This window comes from Symphalangus syndactylus, chromosome 4, assembly GCF_028878055.3.
Source record: "Symphalangus syndactylus isolate Jambi chromosome 4, NHGRI_mSymSyn1-v2.1_pri, whole genome shotgun sequence".
Taxonomy (NCBI): Eukaryota; Metazoa; Chordata; class Mammalia; order Primates; family Hylobatidae; genus Symphalangus; species Symphalangus syndactylus.
This window is the reverse complement of record NC_072426.2, coordinates 141,825,721-141,846,230: the sequence shown is the minus strand read 5'-3', so window position 1 is coordinate 141,846,230 and position 20,510 is coordinate 141,825,721. Positions and strand designations below refer to the sequence as shown.

The 20,510-nt window shown below is 39.4% G+C and overlaps 1 protein-coding gene across 2 annotated transcripts in view; it reads right to left on the bottom strand.

Moving 5' to 3' along the window:
• PALLD (palladin, cytoskeletal associated protein) overlaps nt 1–20,006 on the bottom strand; it is a 422,857-nt gene extending 402,851 nt beyond the window's left edge. For both annotated transcript variants that reach the window (XM_055276361.1, XM_055276362.1), the window contains exon 1: nt 19,102–20,006. In XM_055276361.1, the coding sequence (XP_055132336.1) occupies nt 19,102–20,006 (905 nt within the window). The remainder of the gene's footprint in view (nt 1–19,101) is intronic.
• Nucleotides 20,007–20,510: the final 504 nt, after the last annotated feature.

The following is a 20,510-nucleotide window of genomic DNA, read 5'->3' as shown; positions in this document are numbered from 1 at the left end:
CTTATATTAAGCAATTTCTCATTCGATTAAATCTTTCAATTCTCTTTGTATGCTTACCTTTTCATTTTAAGGGCAAGGGCTTTAAAACATTTTATTAGATTCCAGATAGAAAAAAGGAAGTGGACTGTTTACTTACTCAGAATGATTCACTGGATCTATACTTCAAATCATGAGGCACATTTCATAATTCTGTACATTTTCAATGATCATTCCCATTTTGCTTCTACTTATTTTTAAAATCCTACTTAATACCCTACTTGCTTAAGTAAATACTTCAGTATATACTTATGATGCCTATGTATAAGCACAATTCAAATAAAAACACAGCTTGTTTTGGTATTGCCACTCTTGTGTGTTAAAACAGGGAAAAGATCCAAGAATATAAAATATCTCACAGAAAGTTTCCTTACTGGTTATTCTCACCTGAAGGGGGATAGAATTCAATTTATTACTGTAGTAACAGGTTAAACATAAATGTGGCCATAGGCACAAATTATGTTGAATTCGTTTTAAAGAAAATAAACTTTCCCTTCTCCTGAACCTTTCAGCCATTTCGAAGCTTTGAACTACTTAGATAAAAATTTCCCTCTCATTTTTGTCTGCCTTTGTAGTCTGACTTTGAGCCAGGACTTGAAGCAGACACTATGGCTCATGCAGAAAAAAAACTTCCCACAAGACTGCCAGGGAAACTTTGCAGACTCAAGATGTTCGGAGAGTTTGGACAATCATCACAGTTTTTGGACGCCTATCTGAGGTAAACATAAAGCCAAACCTTGACAGTCTCATTAGTAGTCTAAGTATGATTCAATATGAGGAATTTCTGCTCTTGGCTTGTTGATATAATTACAAGATTTCTTAATTGAAATTTAATTGAAGATACAAAGTGATACATTGGCACTTTGTAAAGCATCACAGCTAAACAATTTGCTCCAGTATACCAGATGAGCAGAAAACAAATCAATACATTCTTAGAACTGCTAAGTGAAAATTATGTAGAATAATTGCTTCAATCATTGAAAATACGACTTTTTAGCGGCATGTTTGTGTGACCAAAAGTATGTTATTAGTTATTGAGTGAGTAAAGCATTCGTCATCACAATTTGCACTTGAAAGGGTTACAGGTAAGAGCTGTTTTTTGTGCCCAATTATTTCCTCAGTCCTATGTTCTCACCCTAAACACCTTAATGAAATTGGAAAGGCATATCCTTTTAGAAATGTATCTGTAGTAAAGATAATTTGAAAGCACTAAACTCTAGAAAACCTTTTCCGCCGGGCGCGTTGGCTCACACCTGTAATCCCAGCATTTTGGGGGCCGAAGCAGGGGATCACAAGGTCAGGAGATCGAGACCATCCTGGCTAACACGGTGAAACTCCGTCTCTAATAGAAATACAGAAAAATTAGCCGGGCGTAGTGGCAGGCGCCTGTGGTCCCAGCTACTCGGGAGGCTGAGGCAGGAGAATGGCTTGAACCCGGGAGGTGAAGCTTGCAGTGGGCCGAGATCGCGCCATTGCACTTCAGCCTAGGAGACAGAGGGAGACTCCGTCTCAAAAAAAAAAAAAAAGAAAAAAAAAAAAGAGAACCTTTTTAATGCTGATATAGTTAGGCTTTGTGTCTCCACCTAAATCTCATCTTGAATTATAATCCCATAATCCCCACGTGTCAAGGGAGAGACCAGGTGGAGGTAATTGAATCATGGGGGTGGTTCCCCCATGCTGGGCTTGTGATAGTGAGTGAGTTCTCACGAGATCCGATGGTTTTATAAGGGGCTCTTCGCCGCTTTGCTCGGTATTTCTTCCTGCCTAGTTGCATTGTACGGAAGGTGTCTTGCTTTCCCTTTGCCTTCGGCCATAATTGTAAGTTTCCTGAGACCTCTCCAGCCGTGAACTGTGAGTCAGTTGAGCCTCTTTCCTTTATAAATTACTTAATCTCAGGCAGTTCTTCATAGCAGTGTGAACACGGTCAAATACAAATGCTAGAATGTTTTAAAAGGTAATCCCAGGAAGGTAATAATGCAGGAGGGCAATGCTCTGTGGCTTAATGCCTTAGGTGCCCAGAGACCTTTATCCTAAACAGAGGGAAAACCTTGTTACAGGGTTTGTTGCAAACTGAGAAGAAAGCCTTCTGTAGCATAGCATGTCATTTCCTTTCTTTTCGTTTTGCTGGAAGGGCAACAGGAATCTATTTGGGTTAAAGGACAGGCAGAAGTGGAACATCAGAAGTCAGGGGTCTTTTGGGAGAGTCCTGAGTAGCAGGAGTCATAGATCTGGAATAATTAGATTATTAAAATGAACACTTGAACAAAGGGGACCAGAAAGCTGTTAACCTTAAGAAAAGATTCCAGACAATTCTGTTTGACTCTCTTTTTTATCAAAACAAATAAAGGAGTATAAGTTAAAATGTATTCAATGAAGTCTCTAACCGGCACCAAGGTACTGAGAGTTCTTCAAGTCTTGTTGTAAATTACACACCACGTTGCTTATGTGATTATTAATGTGATGATGTAATAGTTGTATTTTTATGTACAAAGAATACGAGCCTGGATTGTGTGCTAAATTCCTGTTTTTGCTCAATTACCTCCTGTAAGACTAATTTTTGGAAACCTGCTGTTGATATGTCTACCTTATTTCATTTTAAGAATAATGGTTAAGAATTCTGAACTTTTATAGATTTTTGATATAGATAGCATAAAGGAGGGCTATTGGTCAGATATTTGTAAAGGTGGCTATAGTTCCCTTTATTTGCCTAAACTTGCTGAGTTTCTTAAGAGGGGTGCAATGGGTATTCAAATGGAACAATTCTCACCGTGGTGGCTTCAGTATTGCAAGGTGTTAAACACCCCATCCTACTAAATGCCACAATCACTTTTCAGCCATTGTGATACCCACCACGTGATAACTCTGCACATTTCCAACCTCTTCTTGGAAAGTGGTATACGCATACACCCCTGAAGTCTTCCCCTAGCCCCAGCCACCACCACATAAGAACCACTGGCCTAGGATATGTGGGTTCAGTTATCTGAATCTCAATTACAGAAAATCAACAAAAAAAATCTCAAAAAACTTTTTTATATTAAGTGATTGTTCTTAAGTTTTAATAAAACAGATGTAAGTTAAACATAGTGATTTACCAGATTCATTTTTTTTGGGGGGGGGGAAACTAGCTGAAGGCTTTCCATCGTCATGTGGTAACGCAGTTCAGTGAGAGCCTGGGGAGGCTGTGCCCTTCTTAATTGTGTACCACTCTCCTCTTTTGCCTGGCTCCCTGCACTTGTGCTCATACTATGCTGCAGGTTACGTGACTGAGGGAGGGAGTCAGATTTTGAAGAGCAAAACACATTTTTTTTTTTTTTCTTGAGACAGGGTTTGGCTCTGTTGCTCAGGCTGGAGTGCAGTGGCACAATCTCAGCTCACTGCAACCTCCACCTCCTGGTTTCAAGCAATTCTCTTGCCTTAGCCTCCAGAGTAGCTGGGATTACAGGGATGTGCCACCATGCCCAGCGAAATGTTTTGTATTTTTAGTAGAGATGAGGTTTCGCTAGGTTGGCCAACTCATGGCCTCCAGTGATCCACCAGCCCCAGCCTCCCAAAGTGCTGGGATTAGAGGTGTGAGCCACCGTGCCCGGCCCAAAGCATAATTCTTATTGGCACACCTAGTTCTTACGTGCTTCCTCCTTTCCATTGATCTGGATTCCTTTCTACCTTCCTTTTGGCGTGACTCCTAATTCAAACTGTAACCCTGTTGTGTCACACTCCTCATCCAAACTCCATGATATTCGGTATTCTTTGTTCTCATTAGAGTTTACTCATTCCAGGATAACAGACGTGAAAAAAAATGCCTAAGAGTTCCCCTGTGGTAGCTAGTCTTCAAATAGACTCGTGAGAGAAAATAATAAATTGTTTTGAGCCACTAAGTTTTGGAGTGGTTTGTTATGTACCATTAAATAAATCAAGCACCACTTCAAATGTATGAATCACTCATGGTTACAAATTCCACCAAAGAGCCAACTTTTGGTGTTAATAATCCCAGACACATTACTGTCGGCTTATGTCTTTGGGTAGTTTGCCTACCTCTCTGAGTCTCAGTTTTCTCATATCTAAAACACATAATAACAGAGCCTACCCTACAGAGCTTGCGAGAGAACTGGATGAGAGAACGTATAGAAAGTCCTTTGTAAAAAATGCCAGACATATGTAGCACTCCATTTAGTGTTAGTCATTTAATTTCTCATTGACAGAGAATGAATGAATGAGAAAATTCCACTTACAACATCAAATGTCTTTTTGGACTTTCACATCAATGTGATTCTATTACTAAGTTATAGATTGGAGTTGAAGTTTACTTAAAAAGTCTAAAAGCAAACAACAAGAAGTACTAGGGAATATAGAGATGGAAAAGTAATTTTGAAGCTGTGTAACTTGCCTGTGAGTAATCCTTAGCAATTTCAGAGGAAAGCATTTCAGGAATTGCTTGTGTCACCATATCTGGATAATAATAATTATGGGTCATCATCATTTTAGGTGTGGGCAATCAGGAGGAGGATGTAGCAGTTGTCGTCCCAGCTAGAAAGAGAGGGCACACTGAAACCCAAACAACGCAAGGAGGGTTTCATGAAAAGATTATATCTGAAGGTGTCAGGGTATGAGGAAACCACAGGGATAAGGGATCACCTGGGGACTACAAAGCAGAATTGCTACCACTCTTAACCCTAAAGGAACAGAGGGCAGATGCACTTTCCTGAACACAGGAAAGCATTGTGTTGAGCGGAGAACTTCATTTGACTTAGGGGGGGCCAAGGCAAACCAGTAGGAGGAAGGTGGGACACTAAGTACCTTGAGTTCCTCTCTTTCTTCCTTCTGATCTGCCAGGGCCCTCCAGGACTTAGCCCAACCAGAAACCTGGAGTCTGTTGTAGTCTACATGGATCAGCCACTCAGGGCAAGACAGTGGGGTGGAGAAGAGTAGGAAGAGGAGGATCTGTCAGGGTCTGTGGAAGATGATGAGTCAGAGGATAATGGAGCAAAAGTAGTAAGGGCAGACTTATGATCCTCATAGTTAAATACTTGTATTTTAATAATCTTAACACAATTCTGTGGCAGCTTAAACCCAAGGAATATTTAAGTTTCTTTTCTGATCTATGAAGAAAGGCTTTGTGAAGATGTACAGAACCCCAAAGAGGTTACTGTCTTTATTTCCTTCTGTATCCTACTCAAAGTTATAAGGAAGTAATGCCATGAGCATGACTTTTTTTTTTTTTTTTTTTTGAGATGGAGTTTCACTCCTGTTGCCCAGGCTGGAGTGCAATGGCGATCTCAGCTCACCGCAATCTCTGCCTCCTGGGTTACAGCGATTCTCCTGCCTCAGCCTCCCGAGTAGCTGGGATTACAGGCATGTGCTATCATGCCTGGCTAATTTTGTATTTTTAGTAGAGACAGGGTTTCTCCATGTTGGTCAGGCTGGTCTTGAACTCCCGATCTCAGGTGATCTGCCGGCCTCAGCCTCCCAACGTGCTGGGAGCACGACTCTTCAATAATGACTCGTGTCACCTCGGAAGGATTGCTGTCGCGTATGTGTTTGTTGTTGTGAGTACACACAATTTTTCACAGCCGAGACAAATGCCACAAGCAGCTGGCAAAGGAGGAGACTGTTGCATATTAATTTCATTCCCTGGGAGGTCTGATCTGGAACCATTTGGGATATGGATGTTGTAATGGTCTCTAGCACTCAACTATCACCAGCTCTGCCTTTTCTCATTGCTTCTTGGAACTGTTTCTCATGCTGTCTGCTTCTAATCCTTCACCTTGTCTCTTTCAGATTCCCTTTCTGGAGGCTTCATTTGCTTCTCTTAATTTTTTTTTTTTTTACCCCTGGCTTCAATCTTGCTTCCTGCTCTGATCAACTAAGATCCACTTACTCTATTTGGCTGACAAAATTATCCATACAGGTGAGGCTGTGAGAAAACACTCCAGGTGCTAAGAGTCTTGGGTAATTTCTAACACTTGCCCCCCATCATCCATCGGCCTTAAGCACAGATGATTAGTGCAGGTGTAGCATTGTGTTTGCATGATGAAAGGAAAACTAAATTGTGTTTCTATAGACCTACCTGAGGATATGAAGACCTCCTGGAAGAAAGTGAGGCAAGAGGACAACAGATAGGACTAAATACGGGGAGTATTTAGTCTTCATGCTTCCCTCTTATTAGCTCCCTGTTCAAAGTTAAAATTATTTATTTCGTAAAAAATGATCTTGCAGAATTGTATTTTGCAATGGCCTTTTGTAGAAAAGGTATGTCAGAAGTCACTTGAACTAAAGGGTGGTTGGGGCCCTTTCTTCCTCGATTTTAGGCAGCAACGTGTGTCCTCAGGCTCGGCCCATGGAATAAGTCCATGTTTCAGGATTCTGGCCAACATATGCCAACACATTCTTAATTAGAATGCTGGCAGCTAAACATAAGGATTAAATGGTACTATAACGGATTACAAATCACATCTGTTATATTCTGCTTGGGATCAGTGTTCTGTTTATAAAAGAAAGAGAAGCTCAGCAAAATGGCTTTGATAGAGGAGGCACTGAAGCTCAGGCCCTCACAAGTTGCATCAAGGAAGGTTGTTGCTGTGAGTAAAGACACCGGCTCTTCCTCATGTGACACCACCAAGTGGGCTGGGAATGTATACAGCACAGTTTTCTCATGAGGACCACTAAAGAATCGATCATGGCTCTTTTCTTTTTTAAGGTTTCTTAACATTGTCTGGGGGCAATGGAAGGAAGCCATTCACGAGGTTTGCTTTTAGAGAACTGCTCAATATCTGTGGTGGTGGTTCTGACGGTCAGGAGGACTCACCCAAACTCCATTGAGACAGATGTCGAGAAGGGCTGTGGCAGTACAGTATAGCAGTTAAGAGGTACAGATTCGTTAATGCTCAAGGGGAGGGACACTTCATTTTCTGTGATGATGTGGTTATTACACACTGCATATTTGTATCAAAAAATCTCATGTACCCCATATATACGTATGCCTACTATGTACCCATAAAAATTAGAAACCAAAAAGTACAGACCCAGGAGCCAGTTTGTCTCAGTGTGAATTCCATCCCTACCAGTAACTGGACAATTGGGAAGTTTTGCTAAACTATTCATATCTTAGTATGTTATTTTTAAAATGGAGACAACAAATTTGTAGTTCACTGAATCTAAAATGAAATCACCACTAGATACCATTATTTTATGAACCACTAATAAAGAAACAGCATATAGTACTGGCCAAGTAAATAATTAAGCTGAAAAACAATTCTGACCAAATTTGTATGTGTACAAGCAATACAGCCACAAAACAGCTGTTTTAAGTATGTCCTTTTCTGTAAGGAGTTCTGATTACAAAGATGTTAAAGTGTTATAAAATAGATGTCTTAGAATCCCAGAAATCTGGCAGTATCTAGCTTATTGGAATAAATGAATTTATACATGTAGTGCCCTTAGAAGAGTGGCATACACTAAGTACTCAAGAAATGTTGGCTATTAATATTATTATATCTGTTAGTATTACTAGGAGAATGACAATAACTTTCATGAGGGTTCAGTGTTAATAGCTCTGTAAGAAAATAAAGAGGAATTATTTTAATTGGTGACTTTAGAATGATGACCATAGGGTTGACAAGCATGAAAATGGCAATTTTAGCATTAACTTTCTACAATTTAGTACTATGTGTAATTCTACACAGTGACTGCACAGACATATATGATGGTGGTTGAATGTTACCGTGCTTCTGGTGTTAACTTTCAAGACCTCCCCATTAGGGGATAACAAGGCCCCTGGACTGGAGTGACCAGGCCTAGCTAAGCCCTGACCTTGAACAAATCCTCTCATTTGTCAATACCTTCTCATTACTATCCTTCTAGAAAGCATGCTGGGCCCATGCTGGTCCATTAACATAATCAAATTCATATATTGATATGGGGAATTCTTGGTCTTTGTAGTGGTTCAAAGTCCAAAACTGAAACATTTTCTGCCTCATCTCCCTAGATGTCAACAACTGTGTATCTATTGCATTCTCTATGCACTAACACAATTAGAATATTCTCTGTCAAAGCAGTTGGTCTGTAATGTCTATATAATGGTGAAAATTATTTTGAAGATCTTTCTGACTTTAAAAGAACCATTAATCTTCAGATGAGAATTTTCTTTGCCTGCCTCCCTCCTTCCTCCCTCCCACCTCCCTCCTCCCTTCCCCCTTCCCCTCCCCTCCCCTCCCCTCCTCTCCTCTCCTCTTCCCTCCCCTCCCCTCATCTCCTCTTCCCTCCCCTCCTCTTTCTCCTCGTTCTCAAAGATTCTCCTCCATTACTTGGAAATTCATTTCCCTAGACTTGTTTTCAATTTCATTAGAAATACTCACAATTTTCAACAACCAAGGCTAAAAGCTGTCATCTTAGGAAAAAGTTCTTATTCCCTAGGGTATTTTTATTTACATTTTTTTGGACCACAACATGTGGATCATATGAACAGTGACTGGAAGCTTGTTTCTGTGGCCCAATTTACCATACACTGTTATATGGAACTAGACTTCACCACTGGAATTCACAACCGAGAGAACAAAGCTAGTTTTCACTTGCGATTAGTATTATTTTTGGCCAGGAAAAGCTTTTGATTGGATTTCTCTATCAGAGTTCAAGAGACCAGCAGTTTAGTCCTATTTCAGCAGATATCCAATAGGATACTATTTCTTGGTTCAAATCAATTAAAATTAAATAGGAAAGAGCCATTTCTATTGTTATACATCATTCGAACACCAACTGGTAGAACTATTTTGCATCTTGGTCAGCACAGTAACCTATATCAAGTTTCATACTTAAAATTGTATTTGCTACAGTTGTTTTTATAAAGTAACTCCAAAATGTCAAAAGAATGCAATGTCTAAATGGAGTCCTTGAATTGCTGTAATTATGCTTAAGCAGATTCAGTGATCCATGAGGAGGTACGGCCCGAAGGCAAATGAAGAAACATGTTGAAAAGTACTTAAAATAGACTCTGCAGAAAAGATTTGAGACATTGAGTAGTTTTGACTGTGAAGGTATCTGAAACTTCAGGGTCAAATTCTTTCAAAACAACTCTTTGATACTAGTTTGCGTACTAATAAATTAAACTTCCAAAAAGCACATCCTTTTCCTTTTGAGAGCTTTGCAGCATGGTATAACACTTAGTTGTAAGAAAATGCAAAATAAAAGGTCAATTTATCTAGCTGAGGAAAAGCCTGCATTTGTTACTTAAATTATTTTTAGATTTTTCTTCCTGCTGAAATTATTGAAATACAAAAACAAAGAGTGGCTAAAATATTGGGGAACCACTTTCAATTAACTCTAGCAAATATTTAACACGTGCTCACAAAGCAAACTGAGGGAAATTGCTAAACAGTTTTAAAAGCAGCAAGAAAACAATAGTCAAAGATATTTTATTTTTGGAAGGTGTTCTAAATTGACAGTAATCCACAATATGGCTGACCTTCACAGCTTCTACATTTAGAAAGAGAGGATGGGGAGATAATTAGTTGTATGAAGGAGGAGTAGAGATGGAAGCCAATCACTTTTCTTTGGCTTTGATCCCATACCCTGTGGCAGTGAAGGAACAGAAGGCCAAGTGAGGTAAAAATTTATAAAAAATAGTATGTTATACAGAGACCAAGGGAACGTGTCCCACTACTCTCTGGCAGCCTTGGTGATGATTCGGACTCTGAGATACAAATCTAGGACTCAACAGTCAAAAACAACTTTCAAGATGTATTTCTGATAAATCATTTGTTTATTTTATGCTGTTGAAGTGTTCCATCTCCACAGGCTCTATACCATTGTGAATACTTAGTAGTATAAAAGAAAATGGCTGTATGAAGATTTTAAAGAGAGGAAACAGAGTCAAAGGTTTTTGAAAAGGTAGAGTGTGGGGAGTTTATACTAAGTCAATGACAATAAACTATAAAAGTGAACACTTTAATAAGTAAACTTTTTAAATAATAAATTAATATTTATTAAGACACTACAATGTGCTAACAGTTTTAAGCTTTTTCTCTGTGTTAATTGACTTAACATTCATAATTACCCTAGCGGTAGGTACTTCTATTATTTCCATTTTACCAACAAAGAAACTGAGGCACAGAAAGTTGAAATAACTTGCCACAGTGACCTAACTGATGCATGATGGAGCCAAGAGTCACATTCTGGCTCTAGAACCTCTACTGTCAACCACTAAGCTCTTCTGATGCTTGTTTCACGAATCCCTTTTAATTCTAAAGGGATTATCTGAAGAAGCTTCTTATATACAGGTGTTTTTTTTTTTTTTTTTTTTGCCATCTGCAGCAAGTAAACTGGGTAGATGATACCATAAAAGATCTATGGCACAAGACTGACTACATGTAATAATCTACTAAAACACCACAAATTCAAAGCAAAAGACATTAAAAAATCTGTACCTTTATTCTTCAGCTACATGTATTTTGGTGTTTATTGTTTTCTTATTAAATCCAGAAACTTGACCATTAAGATATAAACTGATGCTGCTGTCTAATTTAGCTACTGCTACTCATGACTAGATACCAATGACTGTCGTAACCAATTCAAACTTCTAACTGTATAGTGATATTCCACTTTTGCCTGGAATATCAGCCTTACTTCTTGGTTCACTAAGATATCAGTGTGAGCAACATTGTCACAGCTTTATGCATTTATACAGCTGGAATGGGCTTTTCATAACATCATGGTGTTACGGGTTGACCAGAAGAGGTAATAAGGCAGCTGCTGCCACTCTATAATATTCAAGTCATTAAACAAGAATTCCATGCAACAGGGGCAATATTTCCTGGGCTTGCTGGATACTGAATTATTCCATTTCACTAAGGTCTGCAGAAATAGACTGAATATTCTCATTAATGATGGCCTTGCAGGTAAGCTACTGCAGAGGCATAGCTAGTTTTAAAAGTGAAAATTACAAGTGGGTAGGTATTGGATGAAAACAGCGGTTAAGAAAGAATGGAAAAGATAGGAAAGAGGTTAAAACCTCACAATGCATCACATGCCTTTCATGAGTTAACTCCCAGAAATTGTCTGTGTGGAGGAGTCAGAGATAAGGCTATCTTTTCACTTAAGTGAAAATAAAGGTGCCATTCTCTCTCTTTCTCTCTTTTTTTTGTTTTTTTTTTTTTTGAGACAGAGTCTCGCTCTCTTGCCCAGGCTGGAGTGCAGTGGCGCGATCTTGGCTCACTGCAAGCTCTGCCTCCCAGATTCACGCCATTCTCCCGCCTCAGCCTCCGGAGTAGCTGGGACTATAAGCGCCCACCACCATGCCCGGCAAATTTTTTGTATTTCGAGTAGAGACTGGGTTTCACCATGTTAGCCAGGATGGTCTCCATCTCCCGTCCTGGTGATCCGCCCGCCTTGGCCTCCCAAAGTGCTGGGATTACAGGCATGAGCCACCGTGCCCGGCCAAAGGTGCCATTCTCTTATTGAATTTCTTTTGCTTTCTAGTTCAACAGCAATTGGGTGTTCTAGGGAATATTTATTGTCCTCCGTAAAATATAAAGGCTTTCATTTGTTCAATTCAATGCAAATACACAGAAAGAAAAAAAGATTTAAAATGAATTAAGAAATAAAAGAATGAGAAAATAGGCAACTATGAAATTAGGTTTTGTTTTCTTATGGATTCTGCCCTAGTGTGCTTGTTCCTATTGTCTAGGTATGTAAATGGGAGGAGAGGCAATTGGGTTGGTGAGATAGTGACAGGCAACACTTGTTCATTTTCAAATTCCCTCTCACTAGTCCTAACCAGGTCCATAGGGTGTGTGTGTGTTTGTGCCTAATGCAGACTTTTTCCTTAAAAACAAGAAGCTCACATACAGATTTTTTAATTGTCTGCAGCAAATAAAGTCGATAGACTATACCGTAAAAGATCCATGGCACAAGACTTAATACATATAATATTCTACTGAAACACCATAAATTCAAAACAAAAAAAAGCATTTTAAAAGGCTCTAAAATATATCTAAAACAACCCTGAAAATTATATGGACAAATGGCTAAAAGCCAACCTATCCGATTCACAGTGCTTAACACCAGGATATTTTCTGGATGGTTTTTATGGAGTAAATCATAGTATTCATTAGAAACATTGCTGCTGAAATTATTGATACATCATAAGGATAGTAGATTAACATAAAAGTCAATATTTTTCACTATTAAGTATTAAAATGATGTAGTTTATATCTGTGTCTCTACTGCCCACCTTAAGATATAAAACACTGCCAACACAGTTCACTCCCCACAACTCACATGCTTTATCTCTAAGGTTACTGCTGTCTGGAATTGAGTGTTCCTCATTCCCACACGTTTCTCTATACTCCTACTACATCCCTAAGCCTGAACTAGTACTATTTTGCAAATGTAACTTCATATGCAAACATCTGTCCCTGTAATTTATGTGTAAGTTTTTACAACTTGCTTTTCTTTGGTTGATTTTATGTTTATGAGTTTCATATATCCTGATACACGCAGCTCTAGTTCATTTGTTGTGTGACTATATCACAATTTATCCATTTTCTCTTTGATGAATATTTAGGTTCTTTCCAGTTTTTTGAGCACATATTTATTGAGCACCTGTTACACGCCAGACACTGTTCTAGGCTCTGAGGACACAAGAGTGAGTAAAACAGATAAAGTCCTTACACCTAAGGATTTTATATTCTAGTGAAGGAAGAAAGACAACTACAAAAATCAAACAAATAAAATGTACAGTATATCATATGAGATCTATGGGGAAAAGCAAGAGAGTGGAATAGAGAGTAGGGTAGGCAGGACCTTTCTTTTACATAGAGTAGTTATAGGAGGCCATATTGTAAAGGTGATAGAGATATGGAGAGGATCAAGGATTTAATCCTGCAGATATCTGGGGGAAGAGATTTACAGAGGCAGCAGAAAGTACACAGGCCCTAGACAAGAACAAGCCTGGTGGTGTGATGGAGGTGCAGCCAAGAACCCCACTGGCTGGGGGAGTGGCAAGAGGTGAAGTCAGAGAAATGAGGCCTGATTAGGATGTATAAGAACTATGGATTTTACTTGGGACTAAGTGAGAAGCTCCTGGACAGTGTTTGGGCAGTGCTGTGATCATGATTTCATGAAAAAGAATTACTCTGAGTGCTGTGTAGACTGTGATGAACAATAACAAAAGCAGGGAGATGGGTTGGAAGGTAATGCAAATAACAAAGAGACAGATGATGGTGGCTTGATGTACAGCCTCATTTATGGAGGTGGGGTGAAATGGTCAGATTTGGAGACATTAAAGGTGGTGCCAACTGTATTTGCTGGATGAATTGGATTTGGGGTGTGAGAAAAAGCAGGGTCAAGGATGACTTCAAGGTTTTTTTCTTGAACAGCTGGAAGGAGGGTTGTCTTTTGTTGACATGGAGAAGATTTGGAAAGAGAAGGTTTTTGGAGGAGAGGAGAATCAGTAGTTTTGGACAAATTTGATAAGACTATCAGACATCCAAATAGTGATGTCAAGTAGGCAATTGTGTATTCTATAAAGGTTTAGTGTAGGCACATCTTAAGTTAATTGCGTATTGTAAAACAGTTCTCCAAACTGGTTGTACCTATTTACATTTCATGTTGCAGTAACAGCACATGTATTGTCAGGATTTTTTCATTTTGATAATCTGATGGTATTATCTGGTATCTCATTGTTGACTATATTCTTTAACAGCAACAATACTCCTGGGCTAAGCCATCTGGATCTTCACTTTACAAGCACTGAATATTCATAAACTATTGGCTAGTGGTGCTGTTGCTACATTTTCCAGAACCAAATCAGCCAAAAGATGGGAGATACCACATACTGATACCTTTAGTAAGAAAAGTAAATTGATGGCTTGTTTTTCTTACTGTTGTTTTTGAGGAGATGGAAATTTCTACTGACAGAGTTGCATAGATTTGATATGGCTAATCCTCTTGTTTTGGCTTTTGATGATGATCAAAGTCTTGCTGATGTAAACGAATTGGAGGCATTGGATATGCTGTGTTTTGATTATAAAAAGAAATAATTGTATTGCTTTTAATTATATATAGTAAATAAAACTTTACAAGGCCAACAATGATGACCTAGTAGGTATCTTATGATTAGATATGAGTAATTGTATTTAGACTATTAAAGCACATTACTGGATTCCACTTTTACTACAATAAGTGGATGTTTAAAAGTTTTTTTTTGGCATACGTACACATTTACCTCATATTAATAATATAAAGATGTGTTTGGACTACTCGTACATAAAATGGGAATGCTTTGTTTTATTTGTAGTTGTTTTCTGAATAATAACTTTATTTGTAGTAATTTGATGGAGAATAACGTAGTTTCTCCCCATGTCCCAGTCCCTGTGTCTTGATCCTGCTGCCTGCTACCATGTTTTCCTGTGCTGCATTCCCTGTGCGTCAGCCTGGACTTTTCCAATGGCCAATTTCCAAGCTCCTTGGCACCACACTTCACTCACCTCCCAGTACAGCTGCCAACTACCCAACACTGAATGTTTCTACACTAACTATACCCACCTTAAAAAATATTTTCTGTTGACTGACCATTATTAACTTAATACAAAAAAAGGGAAGGATACCCATGAAGGGCTTTGTTTTCTTTTTCCATATAGAGAGATACTGGAAAATTGCCAGGTTACCATTTTCTTTGAAGATATTTGGAATATGAATTCCAAGCGTAGATTTTTAAAGGTGGCAATTCCACTGTCTCCATTTCTGGAGGCTGTCAGTAAGCCATGCATAACTTCTAACTCCACAGTGACAGTGGCTAAGTCTTCTCATTAACAACTGCAGCACAGGATCAAGAATCATAAGAGCTGAGTTATACCCCAGTCTCCATAACTAATGAATGATTTTTGTATTACTAGGCACATCGTTTCACAGTTTTCGATCCCAGTCTCCTTACATTTAAATGGTTTAAAACATACAGTTGATAAAATATTTTTAAAGGTATAACCTTTAAAATAAATAAATAATACCTTTAAAAATAAATGAATACCTTTAAAAATATAAGGCCTCCTTTTTATAATACCAGAGGTGATTTTGAACTAAAATTCTTCACAAATTTTTTACCAACTCGCAAAGTCAAGAGTGGAGAGAACAGGGAAGGTGACTGATGTCAAGGGAACGGGTCTTTATGCTGTTTGGAAGGAGTTTATGAGCATATGGAACACTTGAGCATAAGCAGAGAAAAAAAAGAATTCTGACTTGATTTCATTTAATGTAGTAATTCAAATTGTTAATATAATTTGCATATCATGTGAGTACTACCTCAATTGTTTATAACTTCCTTTTTTATGCATAGGGTTTTCTTCTATCAGCTCTTCTCTCCCTTGTTGAGATTTTGTTGGATATGCAAGAATAAAGGAGGAAAACATATTTTCAGTCCTGTTTGTGGTCATAAGTGGTGTTCACACAGTGTGAGAGGGTGAAGTGACTGTATATGAAGTACAAATGCCTTGCCTGGAAGTGACTGGCCTGGTTTTACCCTGTTGTTTCTGTTACTTCTTCCCTGAGCAGGGGCTACTTTATCCACATTTGTAAGGTTCATCATGCTAGCTTTCCAAAGCAAACAATCTCTGTTGTTTACTCTAAGCTCCAGCCAGCTGCTTAGTAGCCCAGGCATGTTAACCTAGCAATTGGTTTCCCTAATCTGGACCCAGCTTAGTCACTAAGATTCTGCTCTGTTCTTTTGTCTTTCTGGAGCTATGGTCCTAAATTTCACTTGCTTAAACTCTTGCAAGGTAAAGGTTTCTCCTCGTGTTCTAGCTCCTGCACCTTGATCCTACTGTTTGCTACCATGTTTTCCTGTGGTGCATTCCCTATAAGTCAGCCTGGACCTTTCCACTGGCCAACTGCCAAGCTTCTTGGCACCATACCTCACTCACCTCCCAGTACAGCTGCCAACTACCCAACACTGAGCAGCATCTCTGCTCTCACCAACAAGTGTCTCTTGGGCTTCTGCTTATGGCTTGCTTTAGATTCTCCTGACATCCCCTTGCCTCTCCACACATCTGTCAACTGCTTCTGTGACCTCAGGAGATGGCCTGCCAATCAATAGGTCTGCCTAAGCTCCAGGTCCTAGGTCCTCTGGACTGACACAGTCTGAGTCAGGTTCTAAAATGCCCCCATTGCAGGAAGTCTTTAATAAAGGTTTTCTTCCTGACAGAAAATTTCCTTCAAAGATTTTCTCTTATGACTGTCATATGTCTCATGTGGTCAAAAGAGCTCGACGTTCTTAGGCGTCTGGTGCACTTACAAATACGTGACAAGGAGGATCAAGATCTTTGGAACAGAAATTAAGAAAATCCAATGCGCATCTATGCTCTCCCTCTCAAACAAAAACAACGCCCAAACCCAAAAAACTCTACAGGATGCAACAAATATGACCAGCTAACTTTCAACAATGGAACATTTTATGAGACTTAATTATTCTAGAAGGGTATAATTTGTCAAGTTTGGACTTTCATAGACTGCAGAATAAGAGAAAACTAGTTAATAATACTGCAGATACTAACTAAATTAAATTTTAGTTCCACTACCCCCAAAAAGGCAGAAGTGTGAATTTGATGACCCATAGAATCACCAAATGGTTAAGTGAATTTTAATACAGTAATTATGGTCTGCTCACCTGAATTAATCCTTCAATGCTAAGTGGACTGCTTTCTGTCATTTTTTAAAGGTTGTAGTATACTTTAAGGGTTATTTTGGAAGTAAATGTAGGTGGAACCATATGTAGTTTGAAAACCTGTGGAACTGTTTTGAGTGACATGAGAATGAATGTCTAATGAAAATTATTTATTTGCAAGATTGGTAGGTTAAAAAAATCTAAATAGAATCTGAAACATTCATTTCTGTCAAAGGTAAAATGTAAGAAACAAATCCTTCATGTATATAAATCTGTGTAAATAATCTACATAAATAACATAAATGCAGAATTTAGTGACATAGTTAATTAAATGAACACATTCAAAAGTTTTTTACTGCCCCCTGCTGTCAGTTTCTTAAATAATTATAGTAAAATTACTGTAAAGCTGACTCAAGGTGAATTAGTTGAACAAATTGATCGGGGGAAAGAAATCGCCCACCTCTAATCACACCACTTTTCAGCCAGTAATGCTAATTTTTACTTCATGTGTGTGCACAATGAGGTCAGATTAAGAAACCAACACTAGCAAAGCTTGTGTTAGTGAGCAAAGGATCAGAGATACAGGGAAGTTTGTGATCTGTGAAATGCTATTAATAAGAAAGTACCAGTGTTTCAATTCAATCTGTAGCCAGTGATGTCTACTTTACCATTTTTTTCCAAATCAAATAACTTTGAGTTAACTTTTTTTTTTTTTTTGAGACAGAGTCTCGCTCTGTCACCCAGGCTGGAGTGGAGTACAGCGGTCTGATCTCGGCTCACTGCAACCTCTGCCTCCCAGGTTCAAGTAATTCTTGTGCCTCAGCCTCTCGAGTAGCTGGAATTACAGGCACTCGCCTCCATGCCCGGCTAATTTTTTGTATTTTTAGTAGAGGGGGGTTTCACCATGTTGGCCAGGCTTGTCTCGAACTCTAGGCCTCAGGTGATCTACCCACCTCGATCTCCCAAAGTGCTGGAATTACAGGCATGAGCCACTGTGCCCGGCCCTCGAGTTAACTTTTTAAATATTTATGTAATTTAGGTAAAGCATTCTGCATGAATAAAAGCAAAACTTCCAAGATTAATGAATATTCATTATTCTTGTAGTATAATTCTGACTTGTTGTTTTCATTTTGCCATATAAAATTAAGAAATGAGAAATAATAAAGATAATAGGTAACACTACTGCAGCAGTTACTAGCTGCAAGGCACTGCTTTAATTTTCCCCATGTATTATTTAATCATAAAACAGAATAATGTAGGTATCATTATACTTCCCATTTCACAGACGAAGAAACTGAGTCACAGAGGGGAAGAGTAACTGGACTAAGGTCCCACAGCTGGGCAATGGAATCACGACTGGAAACCCTGCAGGGGGACCCCAAGTTCTCTTTCTCCTTAACATTTTTGCACAGGGGAAGGTATAAACTCTACAATGAAGTCAGAAGAATGTATAGAAATTCTAATGAACATGGTGGTATGAGTGCCTATTAACTCTAAGTGCATACTCCCTTCACTGTTATTTCTTGCTGTCTCCATGCTCTAGTGGCCAGAGCCTGTGTAGGAATAACAGGCAGACCTGCGGAGCTCCTGACTTGGTTTATCTTTCTTTCTTAGGAAAGTTCTGCCTTCTTTCTTTGCATCACATTGAAGGGGTGTGTGTGTGTGTTTATGTTACTGAATATGTGCCTATTTAGTCCATGCCTGAGACTAGATTATCCATTTGGGGGATAATTTTTGTTTGGTTTTTGTTTCTTGTATATGAGAATATTTTTTTTTCTTTCCAACTTTTACGTTCGGGGATACGTGTGCAGGTTTGTTACATGGGTAAATTACATGTTGCAGGACTTTGGCCTACAGATTATTTTGTCACCCAGGTAATGAGATTAGTACCTGATAGGTAGTTTTTTGATCCTCAGGCTCCTCCTACTCTTCCCCCTCAAGTAGGCCTCGGTGTTTATTGTTCCCTTTTACGCGTTATTGGGGGCTAATCTGAAGGTTGGCCTCTACACACTTGTGCCTTTCACGTCTAGATAGCTGCTAGTTTTAGCCATGCTTTCAACCATCTTTAGCAACTCATATTCAAATATACACACACTTTTCACAGTACTTCGAGTAAATCAGTTTCACATCTTAAGTGTGCCTATTTGTTACTAGTTCCACCATCTTAGAGAACAAACTGTTTCCACTGCTCTTTGCCTGCTCAAGTCCTTTGCCTTCCCTCCTTAGCACAGAGGGTGCATGACCACAGATAGATCAGGCCAGGGACAACTAGGACAACTCGTAGTGGCGATTCTCTCCTTGCGAGTACTCTACTTCAGTCTCCAGAGGGCTAATGACACAGGAAATCTTTATTCCTCCCATATTAAAGTAACACCAAAGTCAACAAAATCATTTGCTATGCATAATACAAAAATTCATACCTGATTCGAGGAGTGGGGTCTCCAGTGACTCTACACTCCAGATAAACTCGGCTCCCTTCTGCTACTTCTTGGCTCCTCAGCTTTTGGATGAATCGAGGTGCAGCTGGGAAGTGGTGGGCGCCGTGGGGCTGTGGGTGAGACTTGCGGTTGTGTGGCACTGCCAAGTCCTGGTTGTCCTGGTAGCAATGCCTGGCCCCAGGGGACTTGACCTCTCTTTCCATCTCCCCTTGGTCTTCCGTAGGGCTCTGGCTGGCTGAGGCACTCAGCAGGGCTGACGGCTGATTTTTAGGAGACAGGTACCCACTGTCTGGTGACGAGGACTCCCCATTTGAGCTTCTGTTTCTTGGCTTTGCGGCTTTAAATATGGATGTCAGCTCCTCGATTAAATTAGCCGCCTTGTCACACAGCTGGCTCTGGGGGCCGGCCTTTCCTTGATGTGGCATTTTGGGCTTTACGTTTGTGCTGGGAGTTTTTGCACCACGCTTTTCAGCCTTTCGGAGGCTCCGAATGTAGCTGGGCCTGGTGAGCAGGGGTGACATGGCAGGTTTCCTCTTTGAAACAAGTGAAGAGATATTCTTAGTTTGTTCTTCTGCCAGAGGCTGGACAGGTGTTGACCTGTTATCCTGAGGTCTCCTTGAGGTGTGTTCACCCAATTTGGTCTCCTTATGGGAAGGATGTTCACAGAGGCTTGCAGAAGTATTGAAAATCTGCGAGATCTCCTTTTCCGAGTCAAAATCTTCTGTTTCGGGGTCAGCTATGGCTCTCCGGGCCAGGTCAAGACTCTTGTTTATCTCTTCCTGGCTGAGGAAAGCAGAAAGGCCCGGGAAGAAGTCAGTATTCTTGCTTTCTTCCTGCATGTCTGAGAGGGAGTCATAGAAGGACTCATGGGAGGAGGTCCCTGACATATTTGAACGGTCTTCATGCACTCTGTGTCTGCTTTCAATCGGAAGGCCAGAGGCACCGGAAACTGTTTTCTGAAACTATGTTCTGAAAGACAGCATAGAATGTCATTAGTAGCAATGATTTTTTCCCCATTTTATCATAAAACTTCTAAGTCATAAATTGGGAGAAACATTAAAGTGAATGAATATAAATTTTCTTTATTCTACAAGTTGGAAGAAATATCAAGTATACTTGTGTTCATCATTTTATGATTTTAATACATGCCCTGTGAGTGCTATCAAATATCTCACTGGGAAGTATTAAATCATTCAAAAAGATGATGTGTGCAGTAGGCACTATTAGTAGGACAGAGCTCACAGCCAGCCCCCCGCCCACCCTACTCAAACTCTAATTTGATTAATGTAATGAGATCAATAGAATATTGATAGTAAATCTGACTCTGATCATCTAACCCTAAACCACAACATGCATTTTAAGGATTCCAATTTTCATTTATTGTTTTCAGT